This window comes from Erythrolamprus reginae, chromosome 8 (genome assembly GCF_031021105.1).
Source record: "Erythrolamprus reginae isolate rEryReg1 chromosome 8, rEryReg1.hap1, whole genome shotgun sequence".
Classification (NCBI taxonomy): Eukaryota; Metazoa; Chordata; class Lepidosauria; order Squamata; family Dipsadidae; genus Erythrolamprus; species Erythrolamprus reginae.
In genome coordinates this window covers 40,763,923-40,790,558 of record NC_091957.1, presented here as the reverse complement: position 1 = coordinate 40,790,558, position 26,636 = coordinate 40,763,923, and the positions used below count along the sequence as shown (strand labels likewise).

At 42.2% G+C, this 26,636-nt stretch overlaps 1 protein-coding gene and 1 long non-coding RNA gene across 2 annotated transcripts in view; one reads left to right on the top strand and one right to left on the bottom strand.

Annotated features, from left to right (window-relative positions):
* Positions 1–22,728, top strand: part of ZNF185 (zinc finger protein 185 with LIM domain) — a 97,297-nt gene extending 74,569 nt beyond the window's left edge. The window contains exons 20-26 of the mRNA XM_070759740.1: positions 2,733–2,828; positions 7,040–7,129; positions 8,110–8,178; positions 10,493–10,573; positions 15,303–15,405; positions 17,912–18,010; positions 19,619–22,728. Of these exons, the coding sequence (XP_070615841.1) occupies positions 2,733–2,828; positions 7,040–7,129; positions 8,110–8,178; positions 10,493–10,573; positions 15,303–15,405; positions 17,912–18,010 (538 nt within the window). The 3' untranslated portion in view covers positions 19,619–22,728. The remainder of the gene's footprint in view (positions 1–2,732; positions 2,829–7,039; positions 7,130–8,109; positions 8,179–10,492; positions 10,574–15,302; positions 15,406–17,911; positions 18,011–19,618) is intronic.
* On the bottom strand, positions 18,911–26,606 carry LOC139171482 (uncharacterized). The gene is made up of 2 exons (XR_011559754.1): positions 26,514–26,606; positions 18,911–19,998 (listed from the first exon to the last, which is right to left on the bottom strand). It is a non-coding gene; the product is annotated as an uncharacterized lncRNA (long non-coding RNA).
* Between the last annotated feature and the right edge of the window lie 30 nt (positions 26,607–26,636).

The window sequence follows — 26,636 nt, the reverse complement described above, 5'->3', positions numbered from 1 at the left end:
CCCACCAAAGGTGGTTCCCTGCCAGAAAAATTCCCCAGACCAAGAGAATAAAAGCTAAAGGTCTTTATTAACAACATGATATCAAACATAGAAACATATAGCAAACATAACATAACATAACATAACATAACATAACATAACATAACATAACATAAACAAAGTTTCTGGCATGATCATACAGGATCATACAGGGACCTAGAGAAGTCACGGGAAGAATACCCATGTACCTCTGAAGGTAAAGTACCTAATTACAAGAATCATCTTATATAGGATTGTTACGTCTTGTTTACACCCCTCCTTCCTGTCTATTATTTGTCCATATATGGTGTTGTCTTGCTTCCAATTTCCCTAATTTTATACTTGCATTTTTACATGCTTTCAAACTGCTAGATTGGCATAAGCTGGGGCAAATAACAGGAGCTCACTCGGTTACACTGTGCTAGGGATTTGAACTGCCAAACTGCCGACCTTTCTGAATGACAAGCTCAGTGTCTCAGCCACTGAGCCACTGCATCCCCCATAGAGCTATAGTGGGACGTAAATTCTCCTGTCACTACCTTCCTCCTCAACATGATATCAATTGCAATTTCAGTCAGAGTCGTAATTTTTAAACTTGCAATTTTACCTATCAATTAGCACTTTCAGGCTTATTATGGGCATGTGGCCTCTTATGGTGTAGTAGTCCATTTGGGGTGATGTTCCTTGGATCACCTTTAGGAACAATAGGGGGGAAATGGTTTGCAAACAAAATCTGAGAACTTTGTACTTGGATATCTGGAGCATTGTGTCACAGTCATAAAAAGATGTTTGGGGATGACTAAGTTCATGCTACCACTGAATGGTGGTGCAGTAGGTTAATTATACGTAATTGCATTTTAATTAGAATTGTGGTGGCGCAGCAGTTAGAGTGCAGTATTGCAGGCAAATTCTGCCCAGTGCCAGGAGTTTGATCCTGACTAGCTCAGGGTTTACTCAGCCTTCCATCCTTCTGAGGTCAGTCAAATGAGGACCCAGATTGTTGGGGCCAATAGGGCTGCAAAGCACTGTGAAGTGGTATGTAAGTCTAGGTGCTATTGCTATAATTGATACTTGTTCTTTATTGTAATAAATTTATAAGGAAAATTGCTCAGGAACAATTTGAGAGAGAAAGATGTCAAATTCTAGAATGCTAGAATTTACAGTTCTAGAGTGACTTTTGACCAGATTTTCCTATGGTGGAAATCAGAATCTCACATATATGTGTCTGTCTAGGCATGCATGCATTTCCACAACTTATATGTTGCTCTGTTCCTGAGCAATTTTCTTTATAAATTTCTCTAATTTGGACAGCCAGTTAGAACAACATTGTTAAGATGCTGAATTGCCCATAGTCAAATCTCGGTAAGGCATCATCGTTATTCTGGGTTGTTGCACAGTCAGCGAGATGTTCAGTCTGGATTTGGCATTTCTATCTACTTATCAAGACCTTTGTAAGGATCTGGATAGGCAGATGTGGTTGTTTGATGATGTTCAAGGTATTGTTGCAGGATGTAAGCAGTTCCAAGTAAAGGCAACTAGTGCAATTGACTGAAGACTGAATTTGTCAATGCCATTTGTGTTCCAATGGTCCTCCAGTTGTTTCAGGATTGTACCCAAGATGCCTATTACTCTTGGTGTCACCTATATAATAGTATCAGTAATAGTAGTAGTAGTAGTAGTAGTAGTAGTAGTAGTAGTAGTGGTAGTAGTAGTATGCTGCCTAATATCCATTGACTCTAGGTAGGTTTCAATTGTTAAAAATGTTGAACACAAATAATATTATAAAACACAAAAATACCCCAAGACAAAGGATCCAAGAAAGCAAAGAACATAATTCCAGGAGGGAACAAGGAAAGGAACAAAGGGGTTTTCAACTGCCATTAATCAGCACAACAAAGATAATAAAATTCTGGAGCAAAACGGTTAAGCTTTTGCGTGTTCCAATTCCTCTGATATTTATCAAAGGCTATGATATCCAACAGGGCAATTGTAGGTTATAAAGAGTAATGAATGAAGATGTTTAAAACCACACATAATTTTAAGGTGTGAAATCTACATGTCCACAAGCTGACCCAGAAATAGATGATATTTCTAGTGTCATTCTATTTTAGTAAATGACAAACCACAAAAGTTTTAACTATCATATAAAGTAAGTTAAGAACTTTCTTAAAGCTCTAAAATGATCTCGCCAAGAAAAGGCTGCATTGCCCAGAACAGGTTTTTAAAAAATGTTTTCTTGAAAATTTTCCTAACAATTGCAAGATTGATCTTTTATAACCTCACACCTTCAGTGAAGAGTAGCAGAATGGCTTGCATTTTTTTATGCATAATACAGTCTAACCCTTGGGAGTGAGATTTTGAGGGGGCTGGTTTTGCAAAGAAAAAGCAGAATGGGGGAGAAAAAGCCAAGATGTGCATTGTAAAAAAAAAATAAAGTAAGTTTAAGACATTAATTTGTTGGACTAGAAGACCTTCAAGATCCCTTCCAACTCTGTTATTCTGTTTTTTTGTAATTTGATTAGGGTGAGTAATATTGAGAATAAATGTCTGGATCTTGTTATTCAGAATATAGTACATTTCATTAGCTGTTGTTTTGTTTTGTTTTTGGTTTTGTTTTGTTTTGTTTTGTTTGGTTTGGTTTGGTTTGGTTTGGTTTGGTTTGGTTTGTTGTATTGTTTAGATGTGAATTAATACATGTCTATATTTCTTCCTAGTATGTCTTACTACCCCTTCAGAGATGCTGGGACTGATGTTCCAAAAAGCCATAGAGTGCCTTTTTATAAAGACATCTGTGACACAGAGAGTGGCAGGTAAAGATAAAGAAATGAATACCCTAATGTTAACTCATACGTGAATTATTAGAATCTTTTTTTAAAAAAATCATACATTTTGCATGGGGGGGGGGAAAGAGAAAAGTAATATTTTTGAATAAGAGATAAAAATAAGTGTTAATGTCTATGCTTAATTAATTGAGTATTATATAAGTATGAAAAATTGTTTATTGTAACAAGGATAAAATGTATGTATGAATAACATGTAGAAATGAAGTTATAAAATAATATAAGAAAATATGTAGATTAAAAATAGAAGAAAATTTAAAAAGATTGAAATATGCAATATATTTTGAATCAGTTTGATAAAAGAAAAAATGAAGATTGAAAATGTGTAATTTTAAAATATGTTTTCTATGGGGGGAAAAGAAAAGTAATTGTTTTGAATATAAAGTTGATGGTAGAAGAAACATGTAGAAATGAAGTTATATGTGGTGAGATATATGGGATACAAATTAGTGTTAATGTGTATGCTTAATCAATTTATTAGCATTATATAAGTATGAATAAATTGTTTAGGGTAATAAGGATAAAATATATGTAATATCATGTAGAAATGAAGTTGCAAAATAACATGAAGATTGAAATAATTTATTTTGTAGTAAGGATGTAAAGACGATCAAGAAATTATAAGTTGATTTTTTAAATTAATATTTAAGAAATAAGTAAAGTAAAATATACTAATATTAGAAATACATAATTTGGGAAATGACCACATCTTTGTTTGCTGGAGTTAAAAAAGGGACTAAATAAGAGGGGGAAATGACTCAAGACAGATACTAAGAGGAAAAGAAACATGAGAGTTGTATTGAAAATGAAATGATAATGGATTGTAATTGATTTTTTAAAAAACATTGTTAAGAATATTGTACGGATGTATGAAAGTCAGAAAGCAAATGCTCACCAGGTGAGATGTTCAAAGATCAAAAACAAATAAAATTTATTGGGGGAAAAATAAAGAAGTAGTTGTGGGTGCTTCATCCCTGGAGGGTTTTAAGAAGACACTGGGCAACCACTTGTCTCAAGTTGAATGGGGGTCTCCTGCTTAAGTAATGGATTGGATTAGACTAGAAGATCTCCAAGATCCCTCCCAGCTTTATTCTGATTAAATCCACATATTTATCTTTTGGTCCTGTTTTTAACAATATCTCCAATTATCCTGCAGATGGCACTAGAGTCATCTGTTCGTTGGGTTCTTTGTATAGACTGCCTTTCCAAAAGATTTTGTAGGGATTTACCGTATTCATGCTACAGCAGGTGAAGAAGCTTAGCTCAGAACCTGCAGGATTTACCTGAATGAGTAGATGCATTGTTATCCTTGTGTGGCTTGCACATTATTGACTTTTTTGCAAGAAGAGGATGAGTTGAGATGATTTTGAGTTGATACTTCACCAGAAGAGCCCTTCACTCCCCCACTCGAAACAGAATACCCTACAAGACTAGATTTTCAATCCTGGGCCTAGAAAGTTTAGAACTAAGACGTCTTAAACAAGATCTAAGTATTGCCCACAAGATCATATGCTGCAACATCCTGCCTGTCGGCGACTACTTCAGCTTCAACCACAACAACACAAGAGCACACAACAGATTTAAACTTAATATTAACTGCTCCAAACTTGACGGTAAAAAATATGACTTCAGTAACCGAGTTGTCGAAGCGTGGAACTCATTACTGGACTCCATAGTGTCATCCCCAAACCCCAAACACTTTACCCTTAGATTATCTACGGTTGACCTATCCAGATTCCTAAGAGGTCAGTAAGGGGCGAATACAAGTGCACTAGAGTGCCTTCTGTCTCCTGTCCTATTGCTCTCCTATATCTCCCATACCTTTCTTCTATTCTTATATCTCTTCTTCTATTCTTTCATTGATATGTTCTATTACAATACCTTCTTTTCTATTATTTCTTAGATATATTTTACTATGAGTAGCTCCTCTATAGCCTTCATCATGTATTTTACTATGTGTATATAGATATATACCCACTAAAACCCTCATTGTGTATTGGACAAAATAAACCAATAAAAAAATAAAAAAATAAATGATTTTGCCTAGAAAGTTTGAGTATCTGATCTGTAAACATTTTATTTATTTATTTATTATTTATTTGTTTGTTTTGTCAAGTACATATTGGAGGTATGTAAAGATATAGTAAAAAATAAAAAGAAACATTAAATATCAGAATATTCATATACACGATACTAGTAACGAATAAAAGAAACATTAGGACAGGTGACGGAAGGCACCCCCCCTTACTGACCTCTTAGGAATCGGGAGACGTCAACAGTAGATAGTCTAAGGGTAAACTTTTGGGGGTTAGGAGATGATACTACAGAGTCTGGTAGTGAGTTCCGTGCATCAACTACTCGGTTACTAAAACTGTATTTCCTGCAGTTGAGTTTGGAGCGGTTTACATTAAGTTTGTATCTGTTGTGTGCTTGGGTGTTGTTGTGGTTGAAACTGAGAAAGTCGTTGAAAGGAAGAACGTTGTAGCATATGATTTTATGGCCTATGCTTAGATCGTATTTAAGGCGATGTAGTTCTAAGCTTTCTAAACCTAGGATTGTAAGTCTAGTTTTGTAGGGCGAAGGAGGGAAGGGCTCTTCTGGTAAAGTATCTCTGGACATTTTCTAGAATGTTTCTGTTCAAAATGCAGTCTGGGTTCCAGACAGATGAGCTGTATTCAAGGATTGGTCTGGCGAAAGTTTTGCATACTCTGGTTAGTAGTGTGAGATTGCCGGAGCAGAAGCTACGTAGGATTAAGTTAACAACTCTTGAAGCTTTTTTGGCTATATTGTTGCAGTGGGCTTTGGCACTTAGGTCATTTGATGAGTATTCTAAGGTCTTTTACAGAGTGAGGGTTGTTTGTAAGGTCTTGTTTATTCAGTTTGTATTTGATGTTCTGATTCTTTTTGCCAATGTGTAGGACAGATATTATTATTACATTATTATTACAGTTGGAAGGGACCTTGTAGGTCATCTAGTCCAACCCCCTTCTCAAGCAGGAGTTCCTACACCATTTTGGACAAATGCCAGTCCAGTCTCAAGTGTTGGAGCTCTCACAAACTCTGCAGGCAAGCTGTTCCACTGGCTGATGGCTCTCACTGTCAGAAAGTTCCTCCATATTTCCAGGTTGAATCTCTCCTTGGTCAGTTTTTATCCATTATTCCTTGTCAGTGCTTCGGGTGCCTGGGAAAACAACCTGACCCCCTCTTCTCTGTGGTAGCCCCTCAAATATTGGAAGACTGCTATCATGTCTCCCCTGGTCCTTCTCTTCACCAGACTGGCCATGCTCAGTTCCTGCAACCACTCTTTGTATGTTTCAGTTTCCAGTCCCATTATCACAGTCACTCATGCCCTCATCACCTCGAGGCTCGACTACTGTAATGCTCTCTACATGGGGCTACCTTTGAAGAGTGTTCGGAAACTTCAGATCGTGCAAAATGCAGCTGCGAGAGCAATCATGGGCTTCCCCAAATATGCCCATGTTACACCAACACTCCGGAGTCTGCATTGGTTGCCGATCAGTTTCCGGTCACAATTCAAAGTGTTGGTTATGACCTATAAAGCCCTTCATGGCATCGGACCAGAATATCTCAGGGACCGCCTTCTGCTGCACGAATCCCAGCGACCAGTTAGATCCCACAGAGTGGGCCTTCTCCGGGTCCTGTCAACTAAACAATGTCATTTGGCGAGACCCAGGAGAAGAGCCTTCTCTGTGGCGGCCCCGGCCCTCTGGAACCAACTCCCCCCAGAGATTAGAATTGCCCCCACCCTCCTCGCCTTTTGTAAGCTTCTTAAAACCCACCTTTGCCATCAGGCATGGGGAAACTGAGATATTCTTTCCCTCTAGGCCTTTACGATTTATGCATGGTATGTTTGTATGTATGTTTGGTTTTATAATAAGGGTTTTTTAGTTGTTTTAGTATTGGATTGTTATATGCTCTTTTTTATCACTGTTGTTAGCCGCCCCGATTCTACGGAGAGGGGCGGCATACAAATCCAATAAGTAAGTAAGTAAGTAAGTAAGTAAGTAAGTAAGTAAGTAAGTAAGTAAGTAAGTAAGTAAGTAAGTAAATAATCCTGGTTGCTCTCTTCTGTACTTTCTTTAGAGTTTCAATGTCCTTTTTGTAGTGTGGTGACCAAAACTGGATGATATTATAGTGTTCAAAATTTCTTTCTCTTGCAGGAATTTGACTGCTCCCGAGGCAAAGGATCTCCCTCTTTCATTTGAACAGAAGAATTTTTCTAACTATGATTCAGATTCCTCTGCACCAGGGTAGCGTATGCCAGCAATGGGATTGGAAAAAAAATGTAGCAACCGGTTCACTCCCCTGTGGCTGGGTGGGCGTGGCCCAGGGGGCATGGCCTACTTGGACTCCACAGCCAGGGTGGGGGTATTTTTGCCATTCCCAAGTTCCAGCAGCTTTCCAGGAGCCTCCAGGAGGGCAAAAAAGGCCTCGCCCCCAAAATGTCATTTGGCGGGTCCCAGGGGAAAAGCCTTCTCTGTGGCAGCCCCGACCCTCTGGAACCAGCTCCCCCCTGAGATTAGAACTGCCCCCACCCTCATTGCCTTTCGTAAACTCCTTAAAACCCACCTCTGCCGTCAGGCATGGGGGAATTGAGACATCTCCCTCGGGCCTATACAATTCATGTACGGTATGTTTGTGTGTATGTCTGTTTTAATAATGGGGTTTTTAAAAAAATATTTTAAAATTATTAGATTTGTCTTGAATTGTTTTATTGTTGTTGTGAGATGCCCCGACTCTATGGAGAGGGGCGGCAATCAAATCAAATCAAATCAAATCAAATCAAATCAAATCAAATCAAATCAAATCAAATCAAATCAAATCAAATCAAATCAAATCAAATCAAATCAATATTGCTTCTGCGCATGCACGGAAGCAAAAAAAAATAAATCTCCAAAATCTCTCTCACGTGTGCATCCCCTCATGAGATTTTGCCTCCTGTGCATGCGCAGAAGCAAAAACATGCTGGGACTTGCGTGCGCACACGCAGGAGAAGCTGCATGTACAGCGCACCAGTAGCGGCAGTAATAGGGATCCGCCCCTGATGGAGTCAGCCAGTCTTTGGAACTACCAATTCGACAAATCAGATTAAAATTAATATCCGGTTTGCCCGAATCGATCCAAACTGGCTGAATCCCACCCTTGGTGGTATACTGAAGAAAGACAGATATCACATTCCTTATTAAGCGATGCCTCCTTTTAAATGTATTTCTCTTTTGTCCCCCTGTAGCAAAGGCCTCCTCTTTGTGAAAGAATCCATCAAAAGCATGGAATTGTCTTCTTCCCCGCGTTACAACAGGTGAGGAAACCAAAGGGAAGGGAAGGCAGCCATGCATTTTGCAATGCGGAAAAATCTCGCATCAAATCAGAAGAATTTGCCTGCAATGTTTTCTATTTTATTTTATTTTATTTTATTTTATATTTTATTTTATTTTATTTTATTTTATATTTATTTTATTTTATTTTATTTTATTTTATTTTATTTTATTTTATTTATTTTATTTTATTTTATTTTATCTTATTTTATCTTATTTTATCTTATTTTATTTTATTTATTTTATTTATTTTTTATTTTATTTTATTTTATTTTATTTTATTTCATTTCATTATATTTCATTTCATTTCATTTCATTTCATTTCATTTCATTTTATTTTATTTTATTTTATTATTAGATTTGTATGCCACCCCTCTCTGTAGACTCAGGGGCGGCTAACAACAATAATAAAAACAGCACATAACAAATCTAATATTTTAATATTTCTTGGGCTCAGAATAATAATATTTCTTGGGCTCAGAATAATAATATCGGGTTCTCTTATTATTTTTCCCCCTATTATCTTCACCTTAGTACTTTTTGGTCACTCGTGTCTTCTTCAGCATCTAAATAACATGCGTGTCAATGGTCTCCCTTTGGGTTTCTTGGCACGTTCTGAGCTTGGTGTGGTTTTCTTCAGATGTTTGTTTTATTACCTGACTAGGTAATATTGTCAGTGTTGGAAGCAGGGGTGGGCTACTGGCCGGACGGGGATGGTGGGGTAACGCAATGGGGTAATGAAAATGGAGCTCCACCCCAGAGCACCCAATTTGCACTGAAAGATGTTGAAAGAAAATGCAGGGTATCCTGCATAAGCCACGCACACAGTGTGGTAGTAAAAATTTGGATAGCCCTTTGGTTGGAAGGGAGTAGTATTTGGTTGGAAGGGAGTAGTATTTGTGTAGTAAAGGATGAGGACTTTGGGGTTCTCGGTGTTCTCTATGCTTGGTGCAGCAATGGCTTGCTACTAGAACGGTAAAGTGCTCCATTATTTTTGGGATGAATGCGCAGCTGCATGCCCCAATGCGTGAATGCATGCCTCCATGTGAGATTTCGCTTCTTCACATGCGCAGCAAGTTAAATCTCATGTGAAGATGCTTCTGTGAGCGAGATTTCAGCATTTTTGCTGATTTTTTGCTTCTGCGCATGCACGGAAGCAAAATTATCGGAGAAAATGGCTCGCACGTTCGTCCCCACACAAGATTTCACTTGCTGCGCATAAGCAAACGCAAAATCTTGCGCCAACACAAGCTTACTGGGCCCACCAAACATCATTTATGCCAAGGTGTTAAATGCAAGTGCATGAAATAGTAGGCAAAATATTTTGAAGGCTTCCGGGCTTTTTCACTTTTAATTAAGCATTTCCACTTTGTCCAGCATTTTTTGTTTTGCTTTCATCATGGAATAATGCAGCATTTCTATCAAACTGTTCTGTCGAGCTCTCTGGTAGAATCCTCCCAAAAATGCACAGATACACTTTCCGACACACACACACATTTGAAAATTCAAAACAATGTTATTTATAATGAAAATTCACTTAAACCAAGCCCTCTTTTGGGATAGCAAAGAGCACTTGTCTCCAAACAAACTGGTAATTTGTACAAGTCCCTTGTCAGTTCTGTGATACTTAGCTTGCAGCTGTGAGGCAATTCACAGTCCTTCTTTTTTCACAAAGTGAAACACACTTTGCCCTGGTTTAGTTTCAAAGCGGGGAAAAATCAGCACACAAAAGGTCAAAGTCAGTAAAGCAGTCACGAAACACAACGATCAGATAATCCTCCACAATGGCCAAACCCACAGGCTGCTCTTTATAACAGCCTCACTAATTACCACAGCCCCACCCAACCACAGGTGGCCTCATTTTCTTTGATAATAATCTCTCGGTTGTTGTTGCCTATGCATCGCTCTCCGCATGCGTGGCTGTATCATTAACTCTTGTTCTGAATCCAAGGAGGAGCTAGATAATTGATCTCCTTCTGAGCTGTCTGCCACACTCTCCTCCTCCCTGTCACTCATGTCTTCTTGGTCAGAGGAGCCTTCATCAGCAGATTCCACCGGGGGCAAAACAGGCCTGCAGCATGTGGATGTCTCCCCCACATCCACAGTCCTTGGGGCAGGAGCTGGGCCAGAGCTAACCACAACACAAACACTATTAAGTTTTGGCTTTTCACTAATCGCGAGAAAGCACTGTTTCAGGAACATTAAAAAAACCAACAACAACACCTCTCGAATTCAGTCAGTAATTTTAAAGATCTTGCGGTATAACATTGATAGAATCTCCACTCTTTCCTTCTCCAGTCGCAGCTTGGTTGATTTGTCTGAACTGGAGAATCCAAGCTACAGCAGTACCACCTACCTGAATAACACATCTCCCAAAAGGTAAAGCCAATCTTTGGCATGTTCCTCCTGTTGTGGCTTGATTTGAGATACTTTCCAAAATAGGCAAGTGCCAAGCTTTCATGAACCAAGCAGAAATGTGATAGTATTGTCGTTCAACGTCTTGGGAGAACCTATTGCTTTTTAGAATAGAATAATTTTTTTTAAATGGCCAAGTATGATTGGACACACAAGGAATTTGTCTTGGTGCATATGCTCTCAGTATAACATAAAAGAAAAGATACATTCATCAAGAATCACAAGGTGCAACATTTAATGAGTCCAGGTACAAATCAGCAATCAAATCATATAGTCAATATAAATTGTAAGGATACAAGCAATAAAGTCATTCAGTCATTTGTGGGAGGAGAACAATGAGAAAATTAATAGTAGGGCAGACTTGGTAAATACAGTAATTTGTCAGTGTTGAGGGAATTATTTGTTGGGTGAATCACCCTTGGGAAGTGTTCTATGGCTACAGGGATCATTTTTGATTTACCGTATTTTTCGCTCTATAAGACGCACCTGCTGATAAGACGCACCTAGATTTTAGAGGAGGAAAATAGAAAAAAAATATTTTGAGCCAAAAAGTAGGCTAAAATATTTATTACAATAACACTGCCCTAGGGGAATTGGGAAAATATACAAACAAGCAACAACAAATAAATAGCTCTAAATATTTTAGAATTCAAAGAAAGGAGAAGGCTGCATTCGCCTCGGAGAGCGTTAGCTTTACGGGCTGATCTCCCAAATACGTCGTGGGAGGGGGAAGAGGAGGCATAATAGGTGGGGGGCTGGGCTGCTGGTGACCGAAGCCTGGATACTCTCTCGTTCAGGCTCTGCTTGGCTGCGAAGGCCAAGCTTGGGAAGCGGGAAAGCCAAGAGCGCCCAGCCATGAGGAGTGCGGGAAGGGAAAGTTAATAAGGTTACCCAAAACAACTGAAGTGAGAACGGCAGCAGCTGTTGTCGCTTCCCCTTGGCTGCCGCATCTCTCCGCCGACCGGCTGCGAGCGACTGGCTGGGTTTTGGGTCTTTGAGACCTCCCCGCTGCCTGGGAAAGCGTTTTTCAAATGCGCTGCTTTCCCAGGCAGCCGGCTTGCTGGCCGGGGAAGCATGCGATCCGGGACTGTGTGGCTTTGCGCCGTGAGGACAACAACGGCGCCCCACCACCCGTTCCTGCAGATGCGGTGACGTATGCGCTGCTGCCTTGCGCCTCGTTTCCTCTTCCCGCCGCCGCATTCGGAGCCCGAGAGGGGGAAAGAGAAGAATGGAGAGAGCGCGCCGCACGCCGGAGGCAGACGCCACTGCCGCCTCAACAGCAGCCACGGGAGGGGAGTCGCTGGAGCTGCCCCCGGACTTTCCACCAAGCCCAATGCCGCCAGCCCACATGCCCGCCTCTCCCCGCGGCGGCGGCGGCGGCGGTAGTGCTGCCCAGCGCTCCGGTGTTGTCCAGGCTTCTCCCGCCACGCGCAGCCCAGCAGCTCGCTCCGGTTGGCGACGGCGGAGGAAGGCGAATGCGGCTTGGAAGCTGGGTGGGGGGCGGAACGTCTTTGGCCACTTAGCTCTTCCTCCAAAAGGAAAGCATGGAGGCTGCTTCTCTCCTCCCATATTCCGCCCCCCTCCCAGATTCCAAGCCGCAATCGCCTTCCTCCGCCACCACCAGCATCCAGCTCTTCCTCCGTTTCTCGCTTCTCTACAAAATGACAGCCGGGCGGAGCCTGGCGGCGGTGGAGGAAAGCAAATGCGGCTTGGATATCGCCGCCCCCCCTCTGCTCCAGCGCCTCCCCCCCTCCCTGCCTGCATCTTCGCTCCATAAGACGCGGCTGATTTTTCATCCTACTTTGGGAGGAAAAAACCTGCGTCTTATGGAGCGAAAAATACGGTATGTTTTTGTGTGTTGTGTAAACTCAGCTAATAATAATAGAGCTTGTAAGTTGAGCTTGTAAGACTGAAATCCACTAGCTGCAGAATTTTATGAAGAAGTCAGTGTCAGGTGTGAAAGATCAAGCCCAGAAATGAAGGTCCAATTAAACTGACTTATTGCTACTTATACCTATGCACAGGAATATTCTCAACTAACTGGTAAGGATCGATGGAATTCAAGGGGGGCTGTGGGACAGTTACTTTGTGGCTATGTAGGCATTCTAGACTGATCCCTCTTTTGACTCCGTCCCCAGGTTTTGCTATTTCTTTTCCTATAGTGGATTTTTTAAAAAAGTGGGAAGCAAAGGACATGTGTGACTTCCTCCCAATTTCATACAAAGCAGGAAATAATGACAGTATTAGAGGTGGGGTCCTCCCTGTTTGGGCAGTTTCTGTAGAACTGGTAGCCACCAGCTGGTGATGTCAGGATGATGTCACAGAACCGGATCAATCAGTGCCGGTCCGTGGGCAGTAAGCGAGATTGAATGTGCATATTTTTAGAAGACTGGTGTGTGTGTGTGTGTGAATAATAATAATAATAATAATAATAATAATAATAATAATAATTATTCATTCGATTTGTATGCCGCCCCTCTCTGAAGACTCGGGACGGCTCATAACAGCAATACAAAATACAAATCTCAGGATTAAAAGGCAAAACAGTTAAAAACCCTTAATTTAAAAACAATCATGCAACCCAAACAAACCATATACTGTATTTTTCGCTCTATAAGACGCACCTGCTGATAAGACGCACCTAGTTTTTAGAGGAGGAAAATAGAAAAAAAATATTTTGAGCCAAAAAGTAGGCTAAAATATTTATTACAATAACACTGCCCTAGGGGAATTGGGAAAATATACAAACAAGCCCCCCTCTCTCTTTCTTTCTATCTCTCCCTCTTTCTCTCTACCTTTCTTTCTCTTTCTCTCTCTCCCTTTCTCTGTCCCTCTCTTTCTTTCTCTCTGTCCCTCTCTTTCCTTCTCTCTGTCCCTCTCTTTCTTTCTCTCTGTCCCTCTCTTTCTTTCTCTCTGTCCCTCTCTTTCCTTCTCTCTGTCCCTCTCTTTCTTTCTCTCTGTACCTCTTTCTTTCTCTCTGTCCCTCTCTTTCTTTCTCTCTGTCCCTCTTTCTCTCTCTCTCTTATCTCTCCTTCTCTCACTCACTCTCTTTGTATCTCTCTTTCTCTCTCTCCTTCTCTATCTCTCCCTCTTTCTCTCTCCCCCTTTCTATCTCTCCTCTCCCTTTCTCTGTCCCTCTCTTTCTTTCTCTCTGTCCCTCTTTCTTTCTCTCTGTCCCTCTTTCTTTCTCTCTGTCCCTCTCTTTCTTTCTCTCTGTCCCTTTCTTTCTCTCTCTTATCTCTCCTTCTCTCACTCACTCTCTTTGTATCTCTCTCTTTCTCTCTCTCCTTCTCTATCTCTCCCCCTTTCTATCTCTCCTCTTCCTTTCTCTCTCTTTCTCTCTCCCTTATTTTTTCTGTTTTTCTGCTGTGGGCGGTTTAGGGCCCCTCAAACCCCGACGACCTCGCCCCCGGATCCTGGCCGGGACAGGGCAGCTTCCTCTGACAGGCGCCGCGTGGGGCCGAGGGGGCTCAGCAGGAGGCGCAGCGGCGGGCGGAGAGAGGGAGGGGGGGCAGCGGCGTCCCTCCTGGCCTTGGCGGGCTGCCTGATCCTCCCCACCTCCTGCAAATGCGGCGGGCAGCGGGGGGAGAGCGAGGAGCCGGCTCCGGCGGGCGCGGGGCTTGGCTGGCTGGCAGGGGGAGCGCCGCTGGTGGTGCGAAGGGAGATCCTCCTCCGGGAGGGAGGGGGCCAGGCAGCAGCTAGCTAGCTGAGTTCGCAGCCAAACTTTGCACAGGCGGCGGCCGGCTGCGAGCGACTGGCTGGGTTTTGTGTCTTCGAGACCTCCCCGCCTCCTGAAGCGATTCCCGTAGCCTTCCCAAAGGCTCGGAACCGCCAACGCTCCTCCGGTGCTGCTCCGCCTCCTAAACCTGCGGGGTGGAGGCGTCCCCCGGCCCAGCACTTCCCGAGGCCGAAAGGTGCGGCTCTCTTCGGGGTTGGGAAGAGGAGAGGCGGCGACAGAGGCGGCGGTCTCCAGATGAGTATATCGCCGCCCCCCCTCTGCTCCAGCGCCTCCCCCCCCCCTGCCTGCATCTTCGCTCCATAAGACGTGGCTGATTTTTCATCCTACTTTGGGAGGAAAAAAACTGCGTCTTATGGAGCGAAAAATACGGTAGTATATATAGTAGTTAATGTATATTTTTGTATGCCTGTGTGTATATATGAACGCATATGGCATATATACATAGGATTAAATAGTATATTTCAGCTGTTCAGTAGTAGTAAATAGACAGGGAAATTGTACCTTTTTGAGGCCTTTGAGGCAAGGAGAGGCCAGGCATCCTAAACCTAACCCTTGACGTGACTGATGTCAAGTTTGGCCACTCCCACCCAGTCACATGACCACCCAGTCACATGATCACTAAGCAATCCCACCCAGTCACATGGCCACAAAGCCACTCCCACCAAGTCAGTGATGGCCAAACCACTCCCACCCAGTCACATGACTATCAAGCCACTCCCACAAAATTAACCCACCCTTGGACAGTAATACAGTATGCTTGAAACACTTCTATCTTCCAATACTTCACTATCAATTTTGCACTGTATTAGGAAGAGGATTTGGCCACAATAGCTCTCTGAGTTGCACGTAGTGTAGAAAACAGTGTGTCTTCTTCAACATGAAGCTCCATGAAGTTAGAAGCATGTTGACCGCTGTCTTTGGACTGTTGTCATCTTCCTTCCTTCCTTCTCTTAGGTCTTTGGAAGATATTTGTACTTACTGTGGCCGAGTAATCCGCAATTGTGCCAAGATCTCTATTGAGAACCTCAACATCAGCTGCCATGAATACTGCTTCAAAGTAAGGATGCACCTGATAAATGTGGTATTCACGGAGTTATGAAAGGAGGCCAGTTTGGTCTAGTGGTTAAGGCCTCAGGCTAGAAAGCAAGAGACCATGAGTTCAAATCCCACCTTAACTATGGAAGCCTGCTGGGTGACTTTAGGCCAATCACTCTCTCTTTTTGTCTCATCCCAAGTGACCTCACAGGGTTGTTGCTATGGGGAAAATAGGAGGAGGGGGGTATAGCAATAGCATTTAGACACATACCACATCACAGTGCTTTACAGCCCTCTCTAAGTGGTTTACAAAGAGTCAGCATATTGCCCCCAACAATCTGGGACCTCATTTTACTGACCTCGGAAGGATAGAAGGTGAGTCAACTTTGAGCCTACTGAGATTCGATCTACCAAACTGCTGGCAGTAGTGATCAACAGAAGTAGCTTGCAGTACTGCACTCTAACCACTGCACCACTGAGGCCCTGTATGTTGGAAAGGAGTTGAGTTCTTGATAAGAGCAATAAAGATGGGATACAAATAAATAAGTCAGGAGCACGGGTGAGATCCAGCAGAAATGTTGTGTAGTTTGGAGAACCAGTAAATACAGTGATACCTCGTCTTACAAACGCCTCTTCTTACAAACTATTTTCACCTTACAAACCCACAGCCACCGCTGGGATGCCCCACCTCTGGACTTCCGTTGCCAGCGAAGCACCCATTTTTACGCTGCTGGGATTCCCCTGGGGCTCCCCTCCATGGGAAACCCCACCTCCGGACTTCTGTGTTTTTGTGATACTGCAGGGGAATCCCAGCATCGCAAAAATGAGCACTTAGCTGGCAACGGAAGTCCGGAGGTGGGGTTTCCCATGGAGGGGAGCCCCAGGGGAATCCCAGCAGCGTAAAAATGGGTGCTTCGCTGGCAACGGAAGTCCAGAGGTGGGGCATCCCAGCGGTGGCTGTGGGTTTGTAAGGTGAAAATAGTTTGTAAGAAGAGGCGTTTGTAAGACGAGGTATCACTGTATTTACTGGTTCTCCAAACTACACAACATTTCTGCTGGATCTCACCCCTGCTCCTGACTTATTTATTTGTATCCCATCTTTATTGCTCTTATCAAGAACTCAACTCCTTTCCAACATACAGGGCCTCAGTGGTGCAGTGGTTAGAGTGGGATTCCCCTGCAGCATCGCAAAAACACAGAAATCCAGAGGTGGGGTTTCCCATGGAGGGGAGCCTCAGGGAAATCCCAGCAGTGCAAAAACGGGCGCTTTGGCTGGCAAAAGGGGTGAATTTTGGGCTTGCACGCATTAATCGCTTTTCCATTGATTCCTATGGGAAACATTGTTTCGTCTTACAAACTTTTCACCTTAAGAACCTCGTCCCGGATCCAATTAAGTTTATAAGACAAGGTATCACTGTACTACCTTTGGTTGGCCCCAGTGGGAATGGAGATTTTGCAATATCCTTCCCCCTGGAGTGGAGTGGGATTTTGCAGTATTCTTCCCCCTGGAGTGAGATGGGAATGGGAATTTGGCAGCATCCTTCTCCTGGAGTGGGGAGGGAATGGAGATTTTGGAGTATCTTCTCCTGCCACACCCATCAAGCCATACCATGCCCACTAAGCCATGCCCAAAGGACTGGTAATAATAAAAAAAGGATTTTACCACTGTTTGGGAGGAGAAAGTAGTGTGAACTTTCATTCCCTAGCTGTATAATTATAATTATAATTATAATTTTAACTATCTAATAAATAATAATAATAATAATAATAATTATTATTATTATTATTATAATTAATATAATGATATAATTATAATTATAATTATAATAATAATTATAATTATTTATTAGATAATTATAATTATAATTATAATTATTTATTAGATAATTATAATTATACAGCTAGGGAATGAAAGTTCCCACCCAATAATAATAATAATTATTATTATTATTTATTAGATTTGTATGTCGCCCCGCTCCGTAGACTCGGGGCGGCTCACAACAATAACAAAGACAATGTAAGAACAAATCTAATAATTTAAAAAACACTAAAAACCCCATTATTAAAAGCAAACATACGCACAAACATACCATGTATAAACTGTATAGGCCCGGGGGAGATGTCTCAGTTCCCCCATGCCCGACGGCAGAGATGGGCCTTAAGAACTTTACGAAAGGCAAGGAGGGTGGGGGCAGTTCTAATCTCCGGGGGGAGCTGGTTCCAGAGGGTCAGGGCCGCCACAAAGAAGGCTCTTCTCCTGGGTCCCACCAAACGACATTGTTTAGTCAACGGGACCCGGAGAAGGCCAACTCTGATAAGTCCTTAAGTCTCGCAATTTCTGTCTGACCCTCCTAAGCTTCAGCCTGTGAATTCATGCGTGATTCAGTCGCATGGCAAATACATTACAGATGGAGCCACTGGGTTATTTGTTAATTGCCTAAGCTGCAGAGCAACTGATGCACCACAATACATTTTGTATAGGCATACAAAAGACACGTCTGCAGTTTCTCTTGCTTTTTCTCTCGCAGTGCGGAATCTGCCACAAGCCAATGGGAGATCTCTTGGATCAAATCTTCATTCATCGGGATATTGTCCACTGTGATAAGTGCTACGAGAAGCTCTTTTAGGTGAGCATATTCTGCAAGGGTTAGCGATCTGAGGTCTGGGGATATTATAATAATTAATAATAATAATAATAATTTATTAGATTTGTATGCCGCCCCTCTCCGAAGTCTCAGGGCGGCTCACAACAATATTATAATGGCACAAATCTAATATTAAAAAACTAAAAACCCTATCATAATTAAAAACCGAACAGCACATGCATACCAAACATAAATTATAATAAGCCTGGGGGAAAGATGTCTCAAATCCCCCATGCCTGGCGGTATAGGTGGGTCTTAAGAAGTTTACGGAAGACAAGGAGGGTGGGAGCAGCTATAATCTCCGGGGGGAGTTGATTCCAGAGGGCCGGGGCCGCCACAGAGAAGGCTTTTTCCCTGGGTCCCTCCAGACAACATTGTTTAGTCGACAGGACCCGGAGAAGGCCAACTCTGTGGGACCTTATTGACCGCTGGGATTCGTGCGGTAGCAGGCGGTTCCGGAGGTACTCTGGTCCAATGCCATGTAGGGCTTTAAAGGTCATGACCAACACTTTGAATTGTGACCAGAAACTGATCGGCAGCCAATGCAGGCCACGGAGTGTTGTAGATACGTGGGCGAATCTGGGAAGATATTGGTAGAAATCCTGCTTAGAGCATAGAACATAGAATCATAGGGCCGGAAGGGACTTTGGAGGTCTTCTAGTCCAATCTCCTGCTCAAGGCAGAAGACTTATGCCATCCAAGTCAAATGGTGGTCTAGTTTATTTTTGAAACCTACCATGTTGGAGCATCTACAATTCCAGGAGGAAAGTGAGTAAATGTTCTTGCTGTCAGAAAATTTGTCCTTGTTTCTAGGTTGAGCAAGTGTTCTACCTGTTGCTTGTCAGTGGTCTGCCGCCAGTTACGAACGTATCAAAACGCATCATTTGAACAAACTTAATTTAATCAATGAACCACTGCTAATAACTGGTTTAGCAGTGGAGACGCAGACACAAATAATAAAGCCATCCTTTCTTGCAAAACGTCAGCCGCTAAATAATCTTCATTAGCAGCTGGCGTAAGTTCAGCAAAGTCTTAACTCAAAGCAATGCAATTAGTTCTTGCTATCTCATGGAATTTCCAAAGGCTTGGCAAAATGCCCAGGAGTCTTCCTTGATAAGCAATCCAAGGCAGAAAAACAGAGTAGAGATTTTCACGAGACATTCATGGCAGATGCACTAGTCTAAACTGTTGTTTCCTGAAGCCTTTCAGCTGGCTCTACAGTTCTTAAGTAGACTAGGGGAGTGGTCAATGAGCCCCCAGTCTTACTCCCGAGGAGACCTCCTCTGGAGTAACCATTCCTGTCTCTTGGCAGCTCTGTGTTCTCGTGCATCAAGAAGAGGAGAAGCCTCTTCTTCTTCATCACTGCTATGAGGTGCTGGAGGTTCTGATGGTCCTGGCTGAACCTCTGCCTCTGGCACCTAATCCTTGCCATCCTCCCTACTGCCTGACTCGGGTGCCAGCTTCACAGGCTGCCGGTGCATCACCAAGTCGGTCTTCTCTTGAACGGGATCTGCTATCAGCTGTACGGGCTGCTGGTGGGCCATAACAATCAGCCTAGGTGACATGTTCCCTGTCCAATTTTCTCCTTAGATTCCTTGGATTGGACCAGCCTACCCAAAGAGACGCCTGCCTTCATCTGTATGCCTGGGTTCTCCTGAGAACTCTTTGATCCTCTTCCCTGTTCTCTCCAGCCATTCCTCCTCCTCCTTCTTCTTCTTCAGGAAGGCCAAGTGGTTTGCATTCAACAAGGATGAAGTTAAGTCATCGAGGATGCTACATCAGGAAGATGGTGTATTGCGGCCTGAGTTTCAACTGGCTGCATTTGGAGACTCATCCTCAGTCTTGGTTGCTTGTCCAGAAGTTCTTCTGTCCTTACTTCCAAGATGGCACCTTGGATATTCATTCATTCAACTTGGCCAGCAACTGATCAAAGCAGACTTTATATCAAGAATCAGAAGAAACAGGACCATCTGTTTAAAAAAGAAAAAAGAGGGAGGGAGGTTGAATCAATTTTATCAGGAAGACTTCTTATTCCATTTATGGCCTGGGAAGATTTTAGCCACAGCTAGGAACATTCATTTCCAAAACATGTGCCTTGAATGCAAAGGTTTTTAAATGGATGTGCAAAACATTTGGATTCCAAAGGCATTAGGCACAAAACATCCCAGCCATTTCCCCAGCCATTTCGGGAGATTGTTGAGCTTGAAACACTCTAGAATTGTTTGCAGTAAGAAATTCAAATGTTTGACACACCTCTAAGTTTGTCTTCTGGCACCCCTATGAATCATTTGATTTTGAAAATCACACATCATGCATTGAGGTTTATGTCTTCTACAGGTTTTTTTTTTTTACCATGAGCTGAGAATGATGGAAGTTAGAATCCAAAAATCCAGGAGGGTCACTACTTACTTTATTCTTATTTTACCCAGAGAAGAAATTAATTCAGTTTTTTAAACTTGGCAACTTTAAGGTGTTTGGATTTCAGCTCCCCAGAATTCCCCATCTGGCATGGAATTCTGGGAGTTGGAGTCCTCACAATTTAAAGTTCCCAAATTTGCAAAACATTGAATTAAATGGTCCAATTGTCCTATGCAGTATCAGACAACTTCTTCTGTCTAGTGCTGCTGTATATTCCCCTCCTATCGTAATTGTCTCTCTAGGGAAATAATTATTTTATAAATATCATTGGTTCTGTTTGAGATTATACATTCTTCACTATTGGGAAATCAGTTACAATTAATTCCTTAGATATTTGTATCATGTCTCTAAAGGGAAAAGTGTATATGTGAAATAACATACTTTTTGTAATATTCTTGAGTTTTATTTCCTTTAAACCTATTCTCTTCATACATAAGTGAAGAGAATTATACTGAAGCTTACAACTGGCTATTTAGTTAGCAGCTTAACATATTTTTGTATATTAACCAAAAATCTGGAATATATATATATAGAGATAGATAGATAGATAGATAGATAGATAGATAGATAGATAGATAGATAGATAGATAGATACAAGGAAATATACGTGATCATTTTCCTATGATGGGTAAATTGGAAGTTTTAACAAACAGTAAGCAGAAGAAAGGGAAAAGATACACAGCTTCACTTTCAGTCTCTGTTTTCTGCACACTTTATATTCAGTTTTAATTTGGGACATTGCCCATTTCCAACTACCAGTGCAAAACAATGGAAATAGGCTTTTCCTGGGTCAAATCCCTTAAATTACATGGGGAAAATTTGTGAATGCTACCCAGTGTGGGATAGAGGCTGAATCTACAGCAGAATTAACTTTGCATATTTTGGAAATAAATGAAGCAATGTGCATGATAATCTAAAGGGGGACAATGCTATAACGTCTCCAATAACACAGCACTACTCTTTTATATGAATGTAGATGCTGCATAAAAGATTCCCTATTATTTTGTTTATGGAATATTGGGAAAGACATGTTGCACCTCTCCAAAGCCATTTTCTCTCAATGCTGCCAAGGAGCAACCGGTGTTGGGGAAGTGTTTTAATTCTTTTCTTGAAAGTCAAGGTCACAAAACAGGTATCAGAATTCTCTTCTCCAACTGCTTGATTCCAGAATGCCAACAACGGCAACAGACATTGGCAGCTTGATAATTGCAGCTATGTTAGAATTTTCTTTCACTGGTATCAAATGGAGGATTAAGAGCAGGACAATCAGTCAAACTGGACATACTTTTTTTCTCTTTCCCTCCTTTCCTTTGCTAGAATGATGGTAGAAAAATGAGATCAATTGGACTTCAGCCCATAATACTAAGACAGGAAGATTCATTCATTTATACAAATGTTTTAGGTAAAATGTCACGTTGAAATCTTTGTTGATGGAGAAAATCAATCAAGATAAATCAGTCTCAAAACTGGGGATGATATTTTGGTGGCCTCCAGGTAGGTCATATTTAGCTACATTAAATCCAATTCCTACCTTCACAAGTGTTAGTCCTTGGTGTGAAACTATTGTTTTGCCCAACCCATCATCCTCCAGGTATATTGGATCCCCTACTTCCATAATCCTCCATAGAGCTTAACTGGCTGAAAATTATGGGAATGGTAGTCTAACATTTTGGAAAGGCCTCTCAGTTGGGCAAGGCTGTTTATGAACATTAGAGTAGAGTAGAGTAGAGTAAGTAGAGTAGGGTAGAGTAGCATAGAGTAGAGTAGAGTAGAATTCTTTATTGGCCAAGTGTTATTGGACACACAAAGGAATTTGTCTTTGATTCATATGCTCTCAGTGTACATAGAAAGACAAGATATATTTGTCAAGAATCACAAGGTACAAGTTTTAATGACAGTCATAAGGTGCAAATAAGCAATCAAATAATAAGAAAGGGGGGGGATTCCAAGTCAGGTGAGGTCTGTTTTTCTTTTAAAGTAAATATTTATCTTCTCTGCTGATTTCCTGTTAGTGTAAACTTTTGCTTCCCATTCATTGTCCAAAGGTGGAGTTTCGCAAACAGCACATAGTTTACCTAAAGCAGCATGTGATATTTTAGACAGAATTGAACTGTTGTTTCTATTTCCTTGAGGACTTGTATCACGGAAAAGTTCTTCAGGCAGGCTTTACAACATTTTATTTTTTATTGCTGTACTGTTCTTCTCTGCCTTTCTGGTTTTTTTTTTCCTGAAGCAAATTCTATATTGCCACGTTCGGTTCCAATAAATATTCTGTGCAGAAAGTTGATTGGAGTTCTTCATTGAATGATGTGATGCATTTTCCGATGAAATATTGGTTGGCATCTTAGGAGTGACATGCATGGATATCCTCTGGGCACTTCTGAGATGCTATAAACCAGGGGTCCCCAACCTTTTGGACCCCAGGGACCACTAAATTCATGATTTTAAATCCCATGGATTTATCTACCTAACGACCGGCTGGATGGGCATGGCTAGATGGTCATATGGTTGGTTGGGCATGGCCAACTCAATGTCACTAACATCATGGGCTACTTCACCAGCCTCTACTCATCTGCTTGCCTGGGCTCCTTAGGGCCCCAATAGGAAGCAGTTGTTGGAGCTAAACAGCCATCACGACAAAGAGTTGGCAAAACAACTGGCTCAGTTCAAATTGGATCTGATTGAGAAGGAGGCTCAGCAGAAGCACCTCACTGAGGACTAGGAGCATAGGCTTTCCAAGAAGAGGGAAGACCTGTGGCTGAACAAGGCCAGGTACTGGTGCTTGGAGGCTCAGCAGGCTGAGGTGGTTAGCCAGTTCCAGGCTATGATGCAGTCCACTGTTGTGGTTAGCTCTGGCCCAGCTCCTGCCCCAAGGACTGTGGATGTGGGGGAGACATCCACATGCTGCAGGCCTGTTTTGCCCCCGGTGGAATCTGATGATGAAGGCTCCTCTGACCAAGAAGACATGAGTGACAGGGAGGAGGAGAATGTGGCAGACAGCTCAGAAGGAGATCAATTATCTAGCTCCGCCTTGGATTCAGAACAAGAGTTAATGATACAGCCACGCATGTGGAGAGCGATGCATAGGCAGCAACAACTGAGAGATTATTATCAAAGAAAATGAGGCCACCTGTGGTTGGGTGGGGCTGTGGTAGTTAGTGAGGCTGCTATAAAGAGCAGCCTGTGGGTTTGGCCATTGTGGAGGATTATCTGATCGTTGTGTTTCGTGACTGCTTTACTGACTTGGACCTTTTGTGTGCTGATTTCCCCCCGCTTTGAAACTAAACCAGAGCAAAGTGTGTTTCACTTTGCGGAAGAAGGACTGTGAATTGCTTCACAGCTGCAAGCTAAGTATCTCAGAACTGATAAGGGACTTGTACAAATTACCAGTTTGTTTGGAGATGAGTGCTCTTTGCTATACCAAAAGAGGGCTTGGTTTAAGTGAATTTTCATTATAAAGAACATTGTTTTGAATTTTCAAACGTGTGTGTGTGTCTGAAATTTGTACCTGTGAATTTTTGGGAGGAGTCTACCAGAGAGCCCGACAGAACAGCCACCAGTGGCATTTCCCTCCAGCCTTCGCCCAAAGCTCCACACCAGGAGGCCAAAGCAGACCCAATTCGGAATTTCTGACCCCCACAAAAAACCCCCAAAGGGAAAGACTCTGTGCAGCAACGCAAGCATTCACTGCGTGTATCCAGCCCATGGGCCATAGTTTGAGGACCCCTGATTTAGTGCAATATAAAAATGGGGGACCACCAAAATTTTCTCACCACCAGTGGTCTACAGACCACCAACTGGTGACCGTTGCTATAAACCACTCTTAATCTGCACAATGCTTGGATTATGTTACAAAAACTTTCTGGGTGGACAAGTGACAGTCTGGCCAAAGACGTAAGAATAGGTTTTTGCAATGTTGCACGTAACAAACGCACAATTCCCAGTGGCACTCTCCAGGGATGCTATATAGTCTGGGAATCCATGAAATTGCAGTTCCTAGAATATTCAGCACACCAAGTTGAGTAAGGCTTGGATGTTTGGAGACTGCATATATGTCTGCTGAAGAGGCTTTAATTAGATTTAGAAGTAGTGGAGCCTGGAGAAAATTGATTTGAAATTTTATTCTCTCAGGATTCCGAAATATACAGTATTTAAATTGAAGGTGGTGTTTTGTTTGGTTTTGTTTTTTAAACACACTTGCAGAGTTATTGAATGATAAACACAAGGGGGAAATATTACCTTCCAACACTATTTCTCTCCCAAATATTTGCTGGTGGTGTTCTTTTGGGTAAAGATTTTTTTCCCTCTTCACATGGACTAGACAGTCACTTATCAGAAATAGTATACAGTGTTCCCTTGCTTTTCACGGGGGATGCGTTCCGAGACCGCCCGCGAAAGTTGAATTTCCGCAAAGTAGAGATGCGGAAATAAATACACTATTTTTGGCTATGAATAGTATCACAAGCCTTCCCTTAACACTTTAAACCCCCAAATTTCAATTTTCCATTCCCTTAGCAATCATTTAGATTATTACTCACCATGTTTATTTATTAAAGTTTATTAAAAAAATATTTATTAAAGGCAGACGAAAGTTTGGCGATGACACATGACGTCATTGGGTGGGAAAAATCGTGATATAGGGAAAAAACCGGCGAAGTATTTTTTAATTAATATTTTTGAAAAACCGTGGTATAGACTTTTCGCGAAGTTCGAACCCGCGAAGATCGAGGGAACACTGTAGTCTCCTGCTTGAGCAGGGAGCTGGACTAGAAGACCTCAAAGGTCCCTTCCAACTATTCTATTCTATTCCATTTCATTCCACTCCATTCTCTATGTTCTACATTCTAGTCTACTATATTCCCCAAATTAACACAGACTGTGGAAACGTTTGCATCTCATTTGGAAACCAAGGACCCAGAGTATGGAGGAAGAATGAAGTGGCACACACTGCAAGATGCTTGAAGTCCTATGTGAAGTTTCCCACAGTCTGTGTTGATTTGGGGAGCCATGTCATCTGCTGGTGTTGGTCCACCATGCTTCATTAAGTCCAGGATCAACATAGCCATCTACCGGGAGATTTCGAAGCATTTCATGCTTCCTTTTGCAGACGAGCTTTATGGGGAGGCCGACTTCAATTTTCCAGCATGAGCTGGCACTTGCCCACACTGCCAAAAGCACCAAAACATAGTTCAATGAGCGTAGGATTACTATGCTTGATTGGCCAGCAAACTCGCCTGACTTGAACCCCCTAGAGAATCTATGGGCCAGGAGAAAGATGAGACACATGAGACTAAACGATGCAAAAGAGCTGAAGGCCGCTATTGAAGCATCCTGGTCTTCCATAACACTTCAGCAGTGCCATAGGCTGATAGCGTCCATGCCACGCTGCACTGAGGCAGTAATTACTGCAAAAAGGGCCCAAATCAAGTACTCATACTTTTCAGAGGTCCAATATTGTTCTTGTTTTATTGATTGCATGTAATATTCTAATTTTCCGAGATGGTGGATTTGGGGTTTTCATCAGCTATACCCCATCATCATCACAATTATGACAAATCACAGCTTGAACTATCTTGCCTTGCATGCAATGAGTCTCCCTCATATATTACATTTCACTTTTTAAGTTGCACGACTGAAATAAATGAATTAGAATGATATTCTAACTTTTCGAGTTTCCGCTGTATTCTATTCTATTCCATATTTTCTATTCTATTCCATATTCTATTTTATCCTATTCTATCCAATCCAATCCAATTCCACTCCATACTTTCTATTCTATTCCATATTTTCTATTTTGTTCTCACATCTGTGCATTAAAACAGTGTTTTCCAACCTTGGCAACTTGAAGATATTTGGACTTCAACTCACAGAATTCCCCAGCCAGCGAATGCTCGCTGGGGAATTCTGGGAGTTGTAGTCCAGATATCTTCAAGTTGCCAAGGTTGGGAAACACTGCATTAAAAGACAGGCTTGGCTACAAATGGAGTATCCAACGGAGAGCACCGAGGAAGCTGCTTTCCCACACACGGGAGGACGCGAGGGAGCCCCGCCAGGAACCTCCACGCACATCTCACCAAGCGCCTCTTCTCCAGCCCATACCACCAGCTCCGCGCGCGCAGGCGCACTGAACCCCACTTGCCGGAAAAGACTCCCGGCGGAGCTTGAGCGCCCAGTCGGGGGTTCTGCGGTG